The sequence below is a fragment of the Zingiber officinale genome, chromosome 8A, assembly GCF_018446385.1.
Source record: "Zingiber officinale cultivar Zhangliang chromosome 8A, Zo_v1.1, whole genome shotgun sequence".
NCBI lineage: Eukaryota > Viridiplantae > Streptophyta > Magnoliopsida > Zingiberales > Zingiberaceae > Zingiber > Zingiber officinale.
Genome location: NC_056000.1, coordinates 125,245,333 through 125,267,842, shown reverse-complemented (window position 1 = coordinate 125,267,842; position 22,510 = coordinate 125,245,333). Strand labels below are relative to the sequence as shown.

Sequence of the window (22,510 nt, the reverse complement as noted above, 5' to 3'; positions counted from 1 at the left end):
CAATCTGAGTTGGAATATTACATGTTCACTGGATAATTATGATGAAAATTGGTATGACTAAAATAACTAGTATTTTTGCCCACACATTCCCATTTTAGGGTTTGTTGTAGGTTGGATCCTGCTCTTGTTTCCATTACTGTCTCAAATTCTCTTTGAAAATATTTAGGACCTGTCCCTTATTTCCATTGGATGAAAAGAAACTTTGATAGACTCATCAGTGATGGCACAGTCAGAATGGGATCCTTGTCACCGAGTCCCATTTTTGTGCTTGGAAAATAAAAACAGCTTTCTTAACAACACAGTTCTCCTTTCATTCACAGGATTTTGGTGCCAAATGAACTTTTACATCTTATGGTATTTATTATATAACTTCAATCCTTTGGTTTTAAAGAAAGCTGTAAATGTGTTCATTCTTTTGATTAAGTTGAACTAAGCATGTGAAAACTATCATAAACTATTGGTTTTCACATTTGAAGCGTATTTTGATGGAATGATTTAGAAAATCACATACAACACCAGTTTTGACAACCTCCGAGTAGTTTTGTAAACTAGTTAGTTGGGCTGAGCTTGGTTGTGTTTAGTTCAACTTTGGATTTTAGAAAAATAAACAAGCTCAAGCCAAGCTCAGTATTTAATATTTATTGAGCTCAAATCTTATTGTTCACGCATGGTTGTAGATCTTATCATGCTTGAAACAACATTGAGTTTTACCTTAATTGGAGAGGAAGTATTTGTATAAGTTAGCTAACATTTGATCCTATAGGTAGCACATTTATTTTCTTATTTCACTTATTCTAAATTTAATAATAATATCAAATAGATTCCAAAAATAGTCTTATATATATATATTTTATACAAATATGTAAGCAAGTCTCTTCATGATTTGATCATGAGCTCTGACCTTGAATTCCAATGGGATGAACTCACAAGTAGCGGAATTGAAGAAAAGAGGAAAAAATTTGTTCAAGTTTTTTTAATTTTTACTTATTTTTGATAATAAAGGAGCTTTATTTGGGCTTGTTCATCAACATTCAGTTCATTGAAGCCTTACCTATGAGACTGACTCGCCACAAGCATACTCTTCATGCCTGGTGCCATCTGCCATGCTTTACTTCCTGGCACAAGTAAATAAATAATCAATAGAGGAAACAATTTAAAGTTGGAAGGATAAACTATCACTTGATTTGACTACCAAGGATCAATTGATAGTTGACTTTCCTCTAGATCATACTAATGGATTGTGGTCGCAAGGATACATGCTATTCTACATGGATTGGATTATTGATGAAAAAAGATTCTCCATGCTATTAGATTACTAAAGTCTTTGCTTATGTGATTGTATGTATTGGATATAGTACTTGTGTCTTGAATATATTGATGATGCTTGACATACTTAGTAGGAATAGAATTATAGGCAGTTGGAGACTTTGACTGTTTACCTGAATAAGTCATTGAGATATTTCTTTCACCCGCTATGTTGCTTAACAGTTAACAATGCCTCCTTTTTATCCTTGAAAAGGATATACAAACTGTACTTATTCCTACCTGCTTCTATTTTGTTGTGTGCTAGGATGTTTCAGTTGAAGAGCTGGAACTTCCAAACTTTGGCTTTTATATTTTTCAAATATTAAATTAAAAAAAAATCTAATTTTGTACATGTTATCTTGAGTGTTGAAGATTAATTTGGCTGTAATTTGTTGAAATTTTGTATTTGGCTCCGTAGGTTGAATTACCTGGCTGCAAAGGGATTTGGACTGTGTACCATAAAGGTTCTCGGGGTCATGTAGCTGATACATCAAAAATGGATGATGATGAATATCATGCATACTTGATCATAAGTTTGGAAAATCGCACTATGGTGATTCTGCATAACTTTCTTCTCTAGTGCAAAGTGCAAACACACCTTCAGTAAGAAATCAATAAAAATGATTTTCATAATTTGTGGGCTGTTGAATTTTCATGCTCTTTGCAAATGTGATTGAACATTTGGGCATGAATTAAGAAATCACATTGATGACTTGAGTATTGTGTCACAAGTATCCATTTCTAAATAGAATAGTATTGTTTACTTATCATTCTTTGTCTGAATATGGCCTTCTGAGGCAGGTTTCATATTTAACCTAGTCAATGTAATTTCCCTACTAAAACATGTTTAACTGTCATAATTAATTACATGTTGCTGGTTGTTTGGAGGTTTTATGGACCCCTCCAGTCCCTTAAGATTCACTTGAGCTCCTCTTTTATTCTCATTTGACTAATTTAAATTCTTAAGCAAGTTTAAGTTAGAAAATAAGTCTCTCCATGCATGAAAACTTTTGAAAGATAGTACTCACTTGCCATGCCATTCAAAATAGGGAGTATCTAGATGATTTGAAACTAAGGAGGGTAGACCAGTTACACCAAAAGTACCTTGGGTACATATTACGCCATATAACTTGCTGCAATTGTTGATAGAATTAATTTGCCCATACAGGTGATTCTACATCAGAATCAAAGTCCCAACACATAATGAAACTGACTATCTATCTCACATAGAGAAAGAAACGTTGCATAAAGAAAAATGGAACATTTAATTGAAAGTTAAAATTTCATAGACTCAGTAACACCTCTCTATCAAGTGTCTGCGTGGTGATATTACTAGGGAGTAATTGTGTCACTTTTTTAGTCTTATTGAGATTGCCAGAACTCTAATTCTACAAATGCATGTCCTCTTTACTTCCTCAGTGATGCTAGGTTAGTGGGAAAGATGACTCCTTTATTCTGTAACCCCTACTAACAACATAATGGGCATTGTCAGTGGTGGACTCACACATATGTCCGACTTTAATGGAGCTGATTTCGTGTGTCAATGGATGAGCACAAACAAGAGTCTAGCTTGGGCTAACCATTTCTGCATGTTTCTTCCTAATTCATGCCTATACACTTTTTATTAGTTAAAGAGTTTAATATATTTTTGACTGGATCATAATTCTGAGTGGTTATAAACCTAGGCCTTCACTAAAAGGGGCTTTTATTTGACTGCTTCTAGTCTCATCCTCATCACCTGGTATTAAGAGTATGGTCCTTTTTTCTCTTTTCCTTTTTGATTCGATGCTTTTTTAGAATTGATTTGCCTAAAGACTTTTTTGAACGGACAAAAATGGGCTTACTAACTATTAAGAGTATGCTCTAACTTTTAGAAAACTCACCATTGGAGGTGTACAGATGTTACACGGTTTTACCATTGGATTTGTATCAGCCATAAGGAATTTATGTTCTTTAGACACCTTGAGGTGACTAGGACTATTGGATAAATCATAATTATATGTTTTTCTTGAGGCAGTGGCCCTTGACATTTCTTGAATCAATTGCACTTCAACTTAGAATGCACATCGTTTGTTCCATGATAACAGTGTAGGATTATTAATTTGAATAATTTTCAAATCTGAACTTACGTGTTTGTCTTTTTCTCTAGGTTCTTGAGACAGCAGATGATCTGGGTGAAGTCACTGAAAGTGTGGATTATTATGTTCAAGGAAGCACAATCGCTGCAGGGAATTTGTTTGGAAGGTGAGGTTTCCTTTTTCATGTAAACTATTTAAATATTTATGTCTATATGCTTAGTTTAATTTATTTTACTGATGCCCTGCAATGTTATTATGTTAGTAACCAAATTCATGCTTTACACCTATATGAAACAAGGCCTCCGATGGTGAGATGTAGATCATGGGTGAATGCCACACCATGTTTGTTGTATCCTTTTATGCGGTCAGCGATTCTCTAGTAGCAATTTTGATGGGGGGAGTTCAGGGGAAGGTACATCAAGTGTGTGTTTGTTGTGACAAAAAAGTTTGGCGAGCTTCTTTAATGAACCTAATGCTAGCAGTACGGTCATGGCAAGTTTTACCATTTGGCGTCCTCTCTTCATATTCTTACCCTTCTCGTTCTTCCTCTTTCTTTGCTTTCTTCGGATGCTCCCTCTTCTCTGTATATAAGCTGACTTGTACTGTGTGCCGGTGTTTGTTGGCACCAATACCGAACTGTTCCTACTTACAACCACAATTGGTTCCAGGATCAAGACTTTGATGGCCAAACTTGTCTAAATAAATTAATTTTAGGACACAATTTCATGTTACAAGCCCAGTCTTAAATGCTTGGTTTGATTGAGTGGAAAATAAGAGAAGAGGGGTGGAGGAGGGAAAGGAAATTATCCTAAAATTGCACATGGATCTTTAAACATACCTCATTTTGGTGTTTCTTTCTCTTCCTCTCTCCTTCCTATTGTCAAAGATTCTAAAATTCGCTAAGCGCTAGTTGGACGCTACACCAACGCCTAGGCCGCGTAGGCGGGGTCTAGGCACTGCTAGATGGATTTCACAGTATTAACATAAATTACATGAAAAATCATATACTATAACTCCAACACAATAATATCAAATTTAAAATGAGTTCAAAATTACACGACTAATAAAATATCACATATTTATTCTACTTCTCTGTAATTTTGAACTTGTTTTTCATCGGACACAAACTCAATATTATCATTGTGATCCTCCTCTTATTCGGATGCAAAATCATCTTTGTGAAGTTCTCTCACTCTAAAGTTTCTTCGGGTTGTAGGTTTCCATCTGCTCCCTATGTTGCATGGATACGGGTACAAGTATCATACGGAATACAATACGTACGAAATTTTGAATATATACATATATATATAGTATTGAAAGACCATGAAAGATGATCAAAATCGAGACTTTTAGATATTGTTTATCAAAAAAATTGAAAGCTAAAAAGAAGAGAAAGGAAATGGAAAGATTAGAGCTTATATTTAAATTTCTAAATCAATTTTTTTTAAACAAAATGATTAGGATTTTAAAAAAAATGATTAACCAGGTTGGGTAACGTTGAGCCTGGGGTGACCGGCCCGGTCTCACGGAAGTTTTCCACCGGCCACCAGGGTAAATCGGGAAACACTCGCAGTAGGCAGTCCAGGAGCCTAACATCCTTTAGTTGCGTGCCCCATTTGGAGGAAAAATTCCTGCAAATTTGCCATAGCTGAGGCTCGAACCGCGGGTGCCTGAGTGACAACCTAGATGCCCTGCCGCTGCACCATAGCCCCGGGGGCATGATTAAGATTTAAGCACTTTAGAAGAGTGGAGCATAAATTAGAAATAATAATTTAGGTCTTACATGGCAAGCAGGGATGGGGTGGCGGCAGAAAGGAGGCAGGTGATGAGATTCGATTAAGATGAGAGGCAGGCAGAAAAAGATTAGAGTTTAGGGTTTAAAAGCCCACAACCTAATTTTATTTTTATTAATTATTTTACAATTAGTCCTATCCGCATGGCGGGAGCTTCATGCACCGGGTTGGCTTTTTATTTTACAATCAGTCCAAGAAAATTTTAAGTTTTTTCAATTAACTCCTAAATTTTTTAAATATTTTCAATTTTGCCTAAACATATCTGGAAAAACGTATCCTAGTCGTATCCTAGCCGTATACTTGCCGTGTCCAAAACAGACCTCAAAAAAGGCCATGACACATTTTTGGCCATATCCGATTTTCGTATTGTATCCGTATTCGTATCCGTGTCCAATACTTCAAAAAAAATTTTTTAGAGTATCCGTGCTATAGTCTATTCCACTTGCTTCATCAACCATTTGCCAAGTGAGCTTGAAACCTTTTTCAACGTCATCTTCCCCACCATCCACAATCCAACCTTGTACATTTAAGGCATCTTTTGCAAGGAGATCGACATTGCTTTCTTTTCCTCTTTTATTTGTTTAACAATCTAATATTAAATTGGACAAATACTAGATTATTCAACCATCGAACCTATTTATTTTTTGTATGAATCTTGAAAGATAAAAAGAGAGTAAATATTATATTTAGGTGGCATTTGGTTCTTTTCTAGGAATCGGAATGAGAATGTGAATCATATTATTGTGTAATGAGAATAGGTATGAGCATTGATATCACTTTTAAATATAATATTTGGTTAGTTGAATATTTTCTATCGGAATGGATCTAAATTTTCTTTTTTACCCTTAGAGAAAAATAAGAGAAAAAAATAGATGTGAGAGAAAGTTGAATGTGAGAGAAAAATATGATGAGAGAGAATGATGAAAGAGAAAGCATGATGAGAGATTAAATGTGATGGGAAAGAATGAAGAGAGAGAAAATGTGATGACAGGAAATAAGGAAAGAGAGTGTGATGGGAGAGAAGATGAGGAGTGAGAAAATGTGATGAGAGAGAAAATATGATGGGAGAGAATGAAGAGATAGAATGTGTGATGAGAGAAAAATAAGGAGAGAGAGTGTGATGGGAGAAATTAAGGAGAGATAAAATATGATGAGAGAGAGTGTGATAAGAAAAAAAGATGAAAAGAGAGTGTGATGAGAGAGAAAACATGATGAGAGAGAAAACATGATGAGAGAGGATGAGGAGAGAGAAAGTATGATGAGAGGATGAAGAGAGAGAAAATATGATGGGAGAAAATGAGGAGAGAGAGTGTGTGATGGGAAAGATTAAGGAGAGAGAACATATGATGAGAGAGTGTGATAAGAAAAAATGATGAAAGAGAGTGATGGGAGAGAAAGAGCATAAGGAGAGAGGATGAAGAAAGTGTGATGAGAGAGAGTATGATGGGAGAGAATGACGAGAGAAAAAAATGTGATGAGAGAAAATGAAGAGAGTGTATGATGGGTGAGATTGAGGAGAGAGAAAGTATGATGAGAGAGAATAAGAAGAGAAAAAGTTATATTAAAGAATATAAATTCAAGGGAGGAGGTGAGTTTCATCAAAATCTAAGTTTTTGGGTTTTATTTCAAAATTTTAATTCCATTTCCATCAACCAAACACAAGGTTTGGGAATGAATCCATTTCCTCATTCTCAAACCCCTAAACCAAACGTCATCTTAGTAACATGAATATAAATTTTAAAGATTAAAGACTTAAAGTTTAAAGCTTACTCCTTCAAATGCACTATAATTTTTTTCACACCCAGTTGAACTTGTAGTTAATGAAAGTATCCTCAATGTCACTTTTAGCAAGTTGAGTGTGTGAGCACCGTATGTACTCCGCCATGCACATGAATCAAATTTATCATCATTTTCTTCACAAGCTTTTGCTGCCAATGTTTCCAAATAATCTAGTCTTGTCTCTATATTTTGCAAATTTCTTGTTAATAATTAGCATACAAAATTTCCATGCATGCAAAAATCCCCGTTGCAACCTCATAAAGAGCAATAGAATTATTTTTATAGTAAAAATAGGGATTCAACAAAAAGGCCACTTGATAGGTTGATAATTTGACTCAATAATGTATAAGTTTATCCTTCATTTTTGACTCAATCACTATGATAAGCTGATAATTGGATTCCACATTGTTCATGCTATCTTGATATCTTCTTTAGCTTGAATAGGCTCCCCATATAGAAACCTCATGGATGACTTTCTATCTCCATCTACCAATCAAAGAACTCTTATCAAATGAACAAATATTTTCAAACAAAGTATCATACCATTCCAAAAACTCATGCTCATCATAGTAGAGTAAGTCAATTTCCCTTTGTTTTTGACCATTTACATTTCTGCCACATATCACTTGTAAACATGATTCTTAAATTAGATTTTTTTTCAATCAAACTTTGTAATATGAGAAGATGCAAACCTGGTAATGAACTCTTGGCCGGACTAGTCTCTCTTCTTCGTGAAACCTCTTATCAATAACAATCTTATGGTGAACATAAATGAAAATGGTAAAAGATTTGGCTTGCTCAATAATCTTTTTATATCGTAGAAGCTTGCCAATACTTTCTAGCATGAGATTAATAGTGTAAGTTGTACATGAACTCCAAAAGATTTCAGGTCGCTTTTCTCTTATCAATTTAGCTGCAACCATATTGTTGGTGGCATTGTCGGTTACAATATAAGTAATATTCTGAGCTCCTACTTGTTCAACACATTTGTCAACATACATAAAAATAAGTTCAGTTATATGTGCCTTATTTGAAGACTCCTTAGACTCAACATACTCAAAAATAAGTACAGTTATATGTGTCTCATCTGAAGACTCCTAGACTCTAAAAATATAGTACCCCCCTGCAATTAATACATAAATTTAAAATGCTGCTTCTTTTTTATCACTCCATGCATCTGTCATGATCGAACACTCATTCTTGACCATTTTTCATATTTCTTAGTTGCTTTGTTCTTTCGACTTTCAACAATGACTCCTTAAGTTGATATTGAGTTAGAAGGTTTGAATCCTGGTACAAATTGACCTACTGTATCCATTAGTGGCTTAAAGTTATTATTATCAAACATTGAATGAGATTTCATTTTCATAAACCCATCTCCCAACATATTGTTAAACTTGTTGAGTTTTCTCTTTGAAAAGAGCCTCATTTATATTTTTTTTTGATGAAGTACTTTACTCCCACTTGAACCTATATTTTCTGGAACAATTATCGATGTATATCTATCCATGGGGCCAAGTGGAAAAGGTTTTTTAATTCTATCTATTCCTCCAATTTCAGGACCTTTGTATAAAGATATAGTCACCTCTGCTTTACAAATTTGGCCTTCCATTATTTTATTCTTCTTTCTGTTCCTCCCTTCTAAAATAACATGTTTGCACTTATTATATCTTCCTGAGATGCTTTTCGATAACTAGATACATTTCCAGGTATATTTTCTATGTGCTCTTTGATTCTATACACTCCCCTAACATCGTTTTCCACACAACTCGCATTGTACTTTGTCAAGGTTCTTCGGATCAATCAATATTCCAAACTCCCATCCAATGTCATTTAATTTTCTCCTAAAAATCTTGGATTCGGGTTGATTGACGGATGTTGTTGAAGATGGATTGTTTGTCCTTGTAATCTATTTTTAATAATTTAATTGAGATAAATTTAGAAACTTTGAAATCATTAACAAGTCTAAGAAACAATTATAATGTTATATATAAAATAATTAAGATATAATTATATATAAAATATTTGGATTTTTAGGATTCGAACTTCCAAGTAATATCTTTTCGAGTGAATGAAATTGTTGTATTTGATATGCTTAAATCAATAAATAAAAAAATATAAATAGTAAAATAAAATTATCAGAATATAAATCTAATTTATATGAAATAACTTTTTTTTTTATTTTAAATATAAAATTATTAGAATATAAATAAATTAATAATATTTATAAAAAGATTTTAATTTTAAATATAAAATTATCAATATAAATGAATTAATAATATTTTTTTAAAAATTTTAAATGTAAAATTATGTTTTTTATATATTTTATTAAGATAATTTAATTAGAATTTATAAAAATCTATTTGAACTATTCCATTTAAGTGAGTTGTTTTAATTAAATAAATCTAAATAAATCGAAAAACATCACACTAGTCGGCGTTGCCAAACACGTTGCGGAAAGCGTCTGGTGTCACGAGATGCTTCCGGCGCCTCTATAAGCGTTGCGGGACTAGTCTGGTGCCGCCAGAAGTGTCTTGTGACGTTAATGGCGCTGGATGAGTCACGTGACTTTGGCGTCGCTGAATGTGTCCCGCGGTACTTCTGGCAGCACTGGAAATGTCCCGTGACACCGGAAGCGTCGTGGGAGGCTGAAAAAATGAATTGCAGTAAAATAAATTAATAGAAAAAATCTTACTGAGGGCAGAAACTTCCTGAGTTTAGAAGCAATCAAATCGGCAGTGAGAGGCAGACGAATCGACTTAATGATAGGTTTTAGGGCTTTAAATGAACAATAAAAAAAGAAATTTTCACATTTTGCGCAAAAGCGAACATAGTAGCACCCAAGGCCGCCTAGGTGGCGGCATGGCTGCCCAGGCCGGCTGACCGGCACTTTTTCGGTGCAGTTGGAGGTCGCTTAGCTCGAAATTTAGAACACGGCTATTATTTGCCCAAAGTAATTCAACCTCGAGAGTAATCCTACACTGTCTTATTCATCATGCAGCATTCATCAGACAAATGCTGAACAAGTGTCATTTGTGGTTGTTTTGTAGAAAATTTCACATTTATTTCAATAACCTTGCCTCCTTTTAAATATAAATTATATACTCCTATTTAAGGAATTGAAATCACGTAAAATCACCTAATCAATTACAACTATTATCAAATCAAATCTTCCTATACAAAATCAAATCAAATCAATAATAAATCCGTGCAAAAAATCTGCACCAAATCTGCAATTGCTTTCCAACCCAAGGATCATGTTCATCTCATTTGGATTATGTTTGAGCAAGACCTTGGTAAGGATGTCTGCTAGGTGCTTTGATGGAATGTAGTTGAAGGTGATTGACTTATCTTTAATTTTCTCACTGATGGAATTGTTGGCGCAGCGGGACTGGCAAGAGGGGGGTGAATTACCTATAAAATAAAATTAACCCGTTCTCGTACTTTGGACTTTGATTAGTTGCACAATTAAAATAACAATAATAAAACTGAACTAAACAACTTAAAAGAAAGATGTAAGAAGGTTAGAAATTAACTTGGTTACAACCTAAATGGTTGTTAATCCAAAGCAAGTATTAGAAGATCTTCTTCGTTGCAGGCAGAGAAGCCTCTTACAGGCGTTGACAGCTTAAGAAATAGACTAGTAAAGAGTACAATAGTTTTTGTTCAAATTGTGTTTTATTTCTACCTCCAGGAGTCTTTTTATATCCCCTAAAAAATTCTATCTGAGGTTGGAAGGCGTCGCCAACGTGGCAAGTTTTATCTGTGCGAAGATAAAACTTTATCTTCGCTAACAGTCACTAGAAGACACCTTCAATGGCTTGGAAGGCGCCTTCGCACTATTCATAGAAGGCACCTTCCAAGCCATGGAAGGAGCCTTTCATACGACAAATCAGTTCCTTTGCTAATCTTTTAGCGTGGGTGATGCTCCGACTAATCGGAGTTGAGCTCACCCGAACCCAACTCCGACCTTTTCCTCAACCAGCCTTCCTCCCTTGCTTCTCATCCCTCGGATCGTCATGCGCGTCCGTCTCGTCCGCCGGTGTTCTCTTACGCAGCACTTTGTCCTTCAGATGTATCAAGCCTGTCAACTCCTTTCTCGTGCCATCGTTCTCGTTAGTTGCGTCTCCCGCTCGACTTCTTGTGCTCTTAAGCTCCTGCACACTTAGACATAAGGATCAAATAGATAGGATCTAACTTAATTTGGTGACCACATTAAAACTACCACGGGGTACTTACAATCTTTCCTTTTTTGATGTGCATCAACCCAAGTTAAAGTTAGGGTGAAAGAAGAAGTAATAACATGATTATGTAAAGAAGTTGCAATTCAATGAAATAACTAAGTTAAGAATTTTGTAATGATAAGTACAAAAATTCCTAAACTCCCCCTTAATCCTTAATCCCCTTTAACTTTTATATATTTCTCCTCCTTTGATCACATAAAAAAAAAATGAAAAAAATACACTAACAATTTAATAATTTCGAAAAATGAAGTAAACTGTTGAAAAAATTTTCTAGGGGTACATTACAACGATTATCAGGAAGTTAATATTTTTCAGAAATAATTTTCAAGCATGTTATATTTCTAATAATTAATGGTCTGTGTTGACAAAAACTAATTTAAAAATTACTTTTCATTTTTGAAAAATCCTGAAAATTTTTCCAACCTCAACCAGACAATGTTAGATTCGTATAAAAATTCATACGAAGAAATACTTTGTATTTAAAAAGAAATAAATTATTTCAGTATCGAATCTAATTTTCAAAAATAAATCTTTAAAAATAGTTTTTCAACTCTAAAAATTCTACTATTTTTCCTAGATGTGTAAAACACATTGTTTAAGGGCAAAAAAATAAAATTTAAAAAAAAATTATTTTCTTAAATTTTTAATATTAACAATTATTTTTTTAGAAAATAATTTATAATAATTCAGACATTATTTGAAAAAATTCAAAAATATTTGTAATGATAGAGAATATCATGTTTCATCACAGAAAAATAAAAGTTATAAAAAAGACATCATAAAAATATTTTTAATTTTTATAGTATCGTTTTCATTAATAAATTCACAGAAAATAGCTTAACAGTAAAATTTTTCTAAAAAATATTTATTTTACAGAAAATATTATATTTTATCACAAAAAAAATAAGATTTTTATAATTTAAGTCTCCGAAATAATTTTAAATTTCAAAGGATGATGTTTGTTAATAATTTTATAAAATATAACTCAGCAAAAAAAAATTAAAAAAAAATCTGTTTGTAGATTAAATCATCAGATATCATAGGAAAAATTTTCAACTCGAAATACAAACAAAAAAAAAAATATACTTTTCTAATTGAGACAATTTCTATCCTAATAATGAAAAAAAAATTGGAATTTAATCTAAAAAAGATTTGGAACCTAATATAAGTTCCTATCTACTGGATTTATTAAAAATTTTGGAGGTTCATAGTTTCTAGGAATTTTTCTAATTTCTCCTTGGTAATTTCTTATATACCAGTTGATTCTACCATAATTTTTAAATTTAAAATCGTTTGAACATGCATGGTCATTTTTCAGTTTTTTTATTTGTATTTTTAATTTTTCATTTTCTATTTTTAAATTATCATACATTTCTAAGGGGCATAAATTGGCCAAGATCATTTTTATCTTAGCATTTTCTTTTTCTAGTTGTACTATATTCTTTGAAAGCATTTTAATAAAATTGAAAGATTGTTTAGGAGATAGTGCGCATACCTTACTTACCTCGTGTTCTGATGCTGGGCCTTCATCATAGCTTTCTCTTGAGGATTCTCCCCCTTCATCGATGTTTATTTCTGAGTTGCTTTCCTTTTTTCTTTGATTGTCTGCCAATAGGGCTAGTTCGGCGTATTCTTCAACTTCGGATTCTGATGATAACATTTTGTCCCGACGCCCTTTAAGGTTTTGAGCTTCGATTTTGTTAATATTTTGCCCTTGTTCTTCAGTTTAGGACGGTCGTCCTTGATGTGCCCTTCTTCATTGTAGTTTTAATACCGGACCTTCCTTTTGCTCCGAAATTATTTCTTAGCCTACATCTTAAATTTATTAGATTTAATAAATTTATTGAATTTTCTTACCATTAGGGTCTCTCTGTCTTCATCGATTGATACTTCGGAATCTGGATCTTCCTTCTTGGCTTTCAAGGCAAGATTGCTGTTCGACTTTTCAGTTTCTTTAGGATTTGCACATCGAGTTTTATGAAGTTCAAAAGTAGAAAACAAATTCTCTAGTGTACTTACCTCGAAGTGCTTAGAGATATAGTATGGATCTACTAAGAATGATCATTCTGGAGTCCTTGGGAAGGTGTTGAGCGCGTACCGGATTGAATCTCAGTTCATTACCGATTCTCCAAGATTGTTGAGCTGAGTGATAAGTTCTTTGATTCGTGCTTCGAGTTGCGCTACCTTTTTTCCGTTTATCCGAAGGTTCGTTAGCTGGATTCGGAGGATGCCCCGCCTTACTAACTTTGCTTCCGGAGTACCTTCGTGGAGTTCCAGGAATTTCTCCCAGAGCTCTTTAGTTGATTCATAGCTGTCGATTCGATTGACCTCCTAGGGCGAAAGAACGTTTAGCAGATGGAACTTTGCTTTACCGTTCGCCATGAAGTCAGCTTGTTCTTTCTTTGTCCACAAGTACTCTTCTTTTTCAGCTCCATTTTGGTCCTTGGGGGTTGCAAAACCATATTTCATAATTAAAAGAATTTCAAAGTCCATTTTAGAAAATACCTCCATCTGGCGTTTGTATTGTGCGAAGTCTGCCTCGAACTTCGGTGGATGAATGCTTGCACCGGCCATCGTTTCGTTGCTTCAGTGATGGCCAGTTCTTTCTTAAGCGTTCTGGCTCTGATACCACTTGTTGGCATAGCGGGGCCAGCAAGAGGGAGGTGAATTGCCTACAAAATAAAATTAACCCCTTCTTGTACTTTGGACGTGATTAGTAGCACAATTAAAATAACACTAATAAAACTAAACTAAACAATTTAAAAGAAAGACGTAAGAAGACTAGAAATTAACTTGGTTACAATCTATGTGGTTGTTAAACCATGACAATGAACGATATTAGAAGATCTTCTTTGGTGCAGGTGGAGAAGCGTCTTACAGACGCTGATAGCTCAAGAAATAGACTAGTAAAGAGTACAAGAGTTGTAGTTCAAATTGTATTCTATTTCCTAGCTCCAGGGGTCTTTTTATAGCTCCTGGAAAATTCTATCTGAGGCTGGAAGACGCCTTCAATATACTGGAAGGCGCCTCCAACGTGGCAAGTTTTATCCGTGTGAAGATAAAACTTTATCTTCGCTAACGACCACTGGAAGGCGCCTTCAATGGCTTAGAAGGCGTCTTCGCACTGTTTATAGAAGGCGCCTTCCATACGACAAATCGGCTCCTTTGCTGATCTCTTCACGTGAGTGATGCTCCGGCTAACCGGAGTTGAGTTCATCCGAACCCAACTACGACCTTCTCCTCGAGCAGCCTTTCTCCCTAGATTCTCTTCCCTCGGGCCGCCGCCCGCGTCCTTCTCGTCCGTCGGTGTACTCTTTAACTCGTCCTTCGAATGCACCGAGCTCGTCGACTGCCTTCTCGTGTCATCCTTCTCGCTAGCTACGTCTAAGCTTCTGCACACACAAGGATCAAATGCACAGAATTTAACTTCACTTGGTTGACCACATCAGAACTACCACGGGGTGCTTATAGAAATGTCGATCAATCTCCACATGTTTGGTACATTCATGGTGGACAGTATTCTTGACAATTATGATAGCTGACTAGTTGTTGCATAAGATTTGAGTAGGGTTTGATGTCTCAACTTTAAAATCGTTTAGCAACCGCTTTATCCATATCTCCTCGCAAATATCTGAGGCTACTTCTCGAAACTCAGCTTCTAGCGACCACAATTTGCTTCTTGCTTCGCCATGTTACTAGGTTTCTCTAGTTGAAAGAGCAATGACGTAGACCTTCTATCATTTGGAGACCCTACCCAATCAGCATCAGTATATACTCCTGGATCTTTCTTCGGGTATCTCAATATACGATTCACTGCCTCCATGTGATCCATGGATAGATTACTTAGAAACCGACTCATGCAACTCATTGAAAACTTATGTCTAGACATGTATGAGTTAGGCAGATCAGCTTACCCACTAACTGTTTGTATTGTCCCTTGTCAACCGTTAATTCATCAGTTCTAGGGATAAGCCAACTATTGGGATCTATGGGATTTTCAATCGACTTGCGCCCACATTCCAGTTTCACGCAACAGATCAAGTACGTATTTGCGTTGGGAAACAGATATAACTTTGTTGCTTCGTGCCACTTCTATTCTCAGCAAATACTTTAAGTGCCCCAAGTCTTTACGAATTCTTTGGACATGAGAAACTTGAGTCTTTTAATTTCCTGAAAGGACAATGTCATCAACATACACAATCAAAACTGTGATTTTCCCATCTGGGAAGTACTTAGTGAACAAAGTGTGATTATCTTGTGACTGAGAATATCTATCATTCTTTATGACTTGTGAATTTGTCAAACCATGTTCTCGGTGATTGTTTCAGCTTATACAATGCTTTTCTGAGTTTGCATACTTTTCCTTTTGTATCACTTGTCTCAAAGTCGGGCTGGGATGATCATGTATACTTCTTTAGTCAAGTCTGCATTAAGGAAGACATTTTTAACATCGAGATGATATCGTGTCCACTCCAAATTGTCAGTAATGGATAGTAGAATACGAACTATGCTGAGTTTAGCCACTAGCGCAAAGGTCTTCAGATAATCAATTCCATATGATTGAGTATATCTTTCGCTACTAGGCGTGCTTTGTACCGGTCAATGCTCCAATTTGCATTTTGTTTAACTGCGAACAACCACCTACAACCCATAGTTTTCTTTCCTAGTGGTAGCTTTGTTATCATCCATGTGTCATTCTTTTCTAGATCATTATATTCCTCGAAAGTCGCCTTCATTCATTCAGGAATTTTAAGAGCTTCAGCCATAGAATTAGGAATACTGATTTTGTCTAAAGAGGTCACCAATGCATGAAATGATGGCAATAGCTTTGTGTAGGAAATGCAACTTTGAAGAAGGTGTTAAGTGCACGATCTTTTACTTTTTTTGTGTGCAATTGGTAGATTTAATGTAAAATCCTGTTGTGGACTAGAATCTGCGTCTCCTGTTATTATTCAGGTTCAACTTGGCTTGGGGAATTCTCTTGGTAGTGTTGGGATAGTATCGACATTCGATGTTTCCTTCTTTCATATACTTGTAGAGTAGGAGAATGAGGAGGGTGACTATCAAGATTTGGAGATGCTGGATCACCAAATTTTGGGGAAGGCTGATGATGGCCCAAGAAGGGCTGCCCACTTCTATTATTGCAATTCATTGATATTGTTCTCCCCCTGAAGTGTAGTATTAGAGTAGTAAGGGATAGTCTCAACGAGTGTAACATCCATAGAGTTGTGGAACTTTTTGGTGATAGGTGAATAACATTTGTCTCGTTTTTGGTTAGAGGAATAACCAAAAAAGATACATTTATAAACCCGAGCATCAAACTTGCCTCGGTATTGAGAGTGAATATGCACAAAAGCGAGGAAGGTTGGAGATAAGGCGAGACTGGGAAACAATTTTTGTAGTGTCTGCAATGGAGTGCGGTTTTTGAGAACTCGAGAGGTCAGGCAATTTATAAGGTATATAGTAGTGAGGATTGCTTCTCCCCAAAATGTGGTTGGGGCATTAGCTTAAAATAGTAGGGATTGAGCTATCTCAAGAATGTGGCGATTTTTCCGTTTGACCAGACCATTTTGTTGCGGTGTGTCAACACAGGAGCTTTGTTGGACAATTCCATGAGATTTGAGATTGAGCCAAGATCATAATTGAAAAAATCTTTGGCATTATCGGTATTGAGTATTTGAATATCACTTTTGAATTGGTTTTTGACCATGACATGGAAGTTTTGGAGGATGTGCTTGGCTTCTAATTTGTCTTTCATTAGGAATGCCTAATATAATCTTGTGTGATCATCAGCCAATAGTAGGAACCACCTTGAGCCTGTGAGACTCGGTGTATGAAATAGTACCCAGATGTCAGGATAAGAGAAAGGATGTGTAGCTTATATTGTCCGGGGGAGTAAATGTTTCAAGTATGTTTTGCAATTTAACAAACTTCGCACTGAAACAAACTCGGATTTTTATTAATAAAGAGTGAGAGAAACAAGTACCTTCAAAAAAAGGGCAGCCCGGTGCACGAAGCTCCCGCCATGCAAGGTCCCGGGGAAGGATCCATTGTACGCAGCTTTATCCTGCTTTTTGCAAGAGTCTGTTTCCAGGATTTGAACCCGTGACCTTTTGGTCACGTGGCAACAACTTTACCGTTGCGCCAAGGCTCCCCTTCAATATGAAAAATTGGACTGACGAAGTCGAAAGTGCCACATCATAATATCACTTTCTTTATTGAACTGACTACTATCACCAGGACTCAACTAACATTTGTGAGTCTATTCACCTATCAAAATTATCAGAAGTTAGTCTTGATTAATTGCGAAAGGGACGGTTTGTTATTGTAGTCTTGCATTCATTTTGCACCTGAGACAGTCAGCATTATATTATATTCTAGTATGTTCCATATGACATTGTAATGAATCTTAAATCTTGTACAAGATTCAGAAAATTACACTGTTCTGATTCTTTTACCCTGTTCCTATCTGTAAGATAGGATGTTGTTAGGAGGTGGTTGGCAATGTTAGAGCATGAAGACTGTGTAAGCAAGAAGAAGAGGTGGCATTTTCCTTTGGTCTCAATCTCCATGCTCAGATCCAAAGGTGCACTTAGTGTACTGATTATGCCGGACTCGTGGTGCTTGCGGCAGTGAGTGTAAGTTTTGCAGCTAGTGTCACTTGTGATTAGTGTAGCTTGTAGTAGCTAGCAAGAAAGGCTCACGGGAGTGTACAGATGGTCTCAAGCAAGTGCACGATGGCCGGTGGGCAGGGGGAAGGTGAGGCGTTTGGTGCTGGTCGTGGTTGGAGTGAGTGCGAGATGGTATTGAGTTAGAGAGTTGTTAGTGCATTATAGGGTTGCAAGTGGAGTTGAAGGTGTTTGTGGAGTCTTCGAAGAACGGTGATAGTGCAGGGAGTGTTGGGATATGGATCAAAGTAGTGTGGTTGTGGTATTGTTGAGATTGTAAGGAATCTTTTCCTAAAGTGTTAATGACAAAATTGCTGTTTAGGAATCTTGCAGTGGAGCAAATAGGTCACAATTAACAAATGATGGGTCAAACATGGAGGAAGCGGCAGAAAGCGAATTAAGTGGTGTGGGTTGATGAATGGATTGGTTCTGAAGGCATGGAGCTGATGCACAATTGGATCCAGCAAGTTGGGAGAGGTTTAGGGGAAAAGTGGAGTGTTAAACATGAATTTAGGAATTTAACTTTATCATGTAAGCAACTTGATGCAGCACCAGCGATGTGATATCTATTAATTCTTGCTATGCTTTGTTTTAACGTTTAGATTTTGTCAGGATCTGGATTAATATAATAAGCCATTGCAATTCAATTAATGATGGTTTTCTACTAGAGTTGTAATTCCTGGGATTCATCGAAGATATGATATCTATGAAATGATTCTTGATACGATTGAATCAATGTCTGTGGCTATTAAAGGATTTTTTGTTGACTTACCAACATTTTTTTTTGCCTTCTGGGATACTAGTGTATGGAAAATCTTGCTAAGAACACACTCGTTGGAAACTAATTGTTTGTTCTCCAGGCGTCGTGTTATACAGATTTATGCACGTGGTGCTCGTATTCTTGATGGTTCTTATATGACCCAAGAGGTGCCATTTGGAGTGCACAACTCGGATTTATCTTCCAATTCAGAGGCACCTGTGGTAGTATCTGTGTCGATCGCCGATCCTTATGTATTGCTGAAAATGTCTGATGGAAGTATTCAACTACTTATTGGAGGTACTGTTTATACGTGCTCACAAAGTTCAAATGCTGTTAATTTAGAGACCTCTAATGTCCAAATGATGTTCTCATTCAATTATACTAGCCATTTTTAGCAATTTTTTATTTGTATCAGCTGTGCATAACCAAGACAGTCAAATATAGGATGTTCATGTTTCCATTTCTCATTCATGGTGTAAAACCTTCGAAGCTGGAACTGAAGTTAAAAGCATTGAGTAAGATGTTTATATTCCAAAGATAGAATATCAAGTCAGCCCTAGGGAAGCCTGTTTGATTTATGCAATGAGCTGAAAAAAAAAATTTGCCATTCTGCAAAATAAAATATTTCGTAATGCGGTTTCTGCCAAATAGTGTAGTTGTAAACTTGTGTTGCAACTTTTGAATTCTAGTCAACTATTACTTGGTCAGCTAAATTATCTAAGAGAGGCACCTGGATATTTCAAGTCACTGGGTTTGTGTCAAATAATGTGGTTGTGTTAAATAAGACTACCCCACCAACTATTTATTTATTTATGTTTATTTTTTTATTTTGGGGGATCAGGAAAACTTAGACATAATAAGAGAAGAGGGAGCAGAACAACAGAGAGAGTATGGCTTTGTTAAGTTATGACTAAGGTTTGAATTTGTGTCAATCATAATGAGGGACAAACCAAAACCTAGTGCCTAAAATATCTCATTGCATGGTTACAAATTCATCTTCCATTATCATGGAAATGGCACTTTTCTGCCGTTGTCATACATCTAATTTTACTGTCTCCATCTTTTCTAGGCATCTATGTTTATGTTAGCAAGTGCTTGTGGCTACATCTCAACCATTTAAATTGAGTACCCTCAAAACCCAAGGGTTTGTATAGTAAGATAGACTTTAATTTAGGGTACTCAACATAAAATTCTAAAATCGTACAAAATAAAAACCAATAGAAATCTTAAGAGACTCATTGAGAACAAGTGTCAGATATAATCCAAAATGAATCTGGAAGAGTTGAGAAGTGATATGGGATTTATACATGCAGTGTTTGAAAAACTTAAAACACTATACCTCAAGTGACATTCATTGAGTTTAGCGTGTGCTTGATATTATCTGGCATTCATCTGTCCCGGATCAGTTGACATCCTTGCTGTGTAGCATGAAATAGCTTATATGCATCAACATGCAGTATCGTCAAAAAAACTAAAGTTTGTTACCTTATCAAAAAGAAAAAAAACAAAGTAAGTTTGTTAATGAGAAATTTAATTTGTTGATATTCGGCCTGAAATCGAGTAGTCAAAAAACTAAAAGATGCCTGAATTAAACTCAAGCACAGCAGGTGCCACACTAATCCACCTGGCTGAATTATTCTGTTTCTTTTCTGTACAGATCTAATGGCATATCTGAGCCAACAGGCAGGTGGAATAAAAATGTCTTGTAGTTGTTGGCTTGTCAAATTCACAACCATCAGTGATTCTCTATTCCCATGATAATTGTGTTTCTTATAAAGCATTCCTTTTTGAGTTTCCGTGATATGTATTTGCGATGTGTTTTGTAGATGCCAGAATAGTTATTTTGTAGGATCTTTTTATCTCAATCATACAGTTAGTTCCCTGAAGGTTGAGTAATAAAAAATTGTCTTAGTAACATGTGGACACATTGATGGTATAGTGCAAAAGTATCATTTCTTAGCACCTCAAATGATTCTCTTAATTCTTTATGATAATCAAACGTTAATGATTGATTAATTGTCATCATGAATTAGTGAATTGGTAAGAAGAGCTATTTTGTGTGTTGGTCCATGGTTACAATTTGCCAGATTTAGTAGTTGGATAATAAAGATACTCTGGCATGTTAACATGGCTTGTTTGCATCTAAATCTGTTCTTTCTCAACATTTGATCGCTGACACATTGATTTTGTACAAAAAGATTTAGTCTTAAATTTGTTCAATCTTCTTTGTCTATATTGCCTTGTTGAGTGAAGTGTGTGATGTTAACTTGTTTATATCTTCTCTGATATGCAGTTTGTTATATTAATTATGTAAAGATATTTGCAAACATTTAATACTCAATTCTTGTTTTCCTCTTGTTTATACAACTGTTTTCTTTATCTTGTGCTCTTTAAAATCCCTTTATATTGCTAATAATATTGTTTGTTTCCAGACCCTTCCACTTGCACTGTTACTGTAAGTGTTCCAACTGTATTTGCAAGCTCAACTGAACCAATATGTGCTTGTGCGCTCTATCATGACAAAGGGACAGAACCATGGCTTCGCAAGACAAGTACAGATGCATGGCTTTCTACTGGAATCGCAGAAGCAATTGATGGACATGATGGTTTATATAATGATCAAGGTGATATATATTGTCTGGTGTGTTATGAAAGTGGCACACTTGAATTTTTTGATGTACAAAACTTCAAGTGTGTCTTTTCCGTGGAAAATTTTATCTATGGAAAATCCCATCTCCTTGACAAATATGCTCGAGAACCATCTGCAACCTTTCAGGGTAGTAAAGGGAAAGTTTCTGAAGAATCTAATGGCTTTTTAAAGGAGCTATCACGAGATATGAAGATAGTTGAGTTAGCTATGCATAGATGGCCTGGGCAATATACTCGACCATTTCTTTGTGCAATATTAAGTGATGGAACAATGCTTTGCTATCATGCATATTTGTACGAGGGTCAGGAAGGTGCACCAAAATTTGAAGATGCAGTTTCTCCTCAGAAGTCTGCTGATGCTAGTAGCATAAGTGGTTCCAGGCTTCGTAATTTGAGGTTTGTCCGTGTTCCTATTGACATTGCTACTAGGGAAGATTCCTCAAATGTAGTTGCAAGGCCAAGAATTACAATATTTAAGAATGTTGGTGGGTATCAAGGATTATTCCTTTCTGGATCTAGACCAGCATGGTTTATGGTCTGTAGGGAACGTGTCAGGGTTCATCCACAGGTGAGCTGGAGTTCTGTTCTTTGACTTTCCTTCGTTATTTTTCCTCAAGGTTTTGCCTTTGTAATATTTCAATGCTGCCGCAGGATAATTACCATAAATATTCTAAGATACAAATTATCTCTGTCCACTTGTTTTGTTTCTAATAAATGGTTTATGAATCATGATAAGAATGTCAAGGCTTAAGAAGCTTAGTTTTTGGTGTTGGAAAAAGATTATGGCGAGATGTGAGATTGCTAGAGTGATCAATCTTCTAATTTTTACAATCAATTGGCCCTATTTGTGATTGATGGCATGATCTCTAAAAATCAACTCAAAGTGTGCAAAATATAACCCGTAAGAATTAAAATTGCTTTTCAGTACATCATCTCTTTTAAAAGCAATCATAAGGTACATCATTCCACTTCTATTCTAGCAATCATAAGGTGTACATCATTCCCGAATAGGGTCTCATTTATAAAATTTTGGTTATTCCAAAATTTTAAGAAACTTTTTTGTTTTGCACAGCGATATTTTTATTTTTTATGTTTTTTTGTGGGTCGGCCGTGTGGGGCTCCCAGGTCAGCATATGACCTTTTGCAGAAAATAAAGGGGGTTAGCATCAATTATCTTTTTAATTAATTATACTTTGTTCTTCGGTGACTGAGGTGAGTTGTTCACGGTGCTACA

At 35.5% G+C, this 22,510-nt stretch overlaps 1 protein-coding gene across 3 annotated transcripts in view; it reads left to right on the top strand.

Moving 5' to 3' along the window:
- The window catches only part of LOC122010129 (cleavage and polyadenylation specificity factor subunit 1), a 62,353-nt gene that overhangs the window by 35,144 nt on the left and 4,699 nt on the right, over positions 1-22,510 (top strand). For all 3 annotated transcript variants that reach the window (XM_042566557.1, XM_042566559.1, XM_042566558.1), the window contains 4 exons: positions 1,724-1,858; positions 3,455-3,549; positions 18,728-18,924; positions 21,060-21,844. In XM_042566557.1, coding sequence (XP_042422491.1) covers positions 1,724-1,858; positions 3,455-3,549; positions 18,728-18,924; positions 21,060-21,844 — 1,212 coding nt within the window. The remainder of the gene's footprint in view (positions 1-1,723; positions 1,859-3,454; positions 3,550-18,727; positions 18,925-21,059; positions 21,845-22,510) is intronic.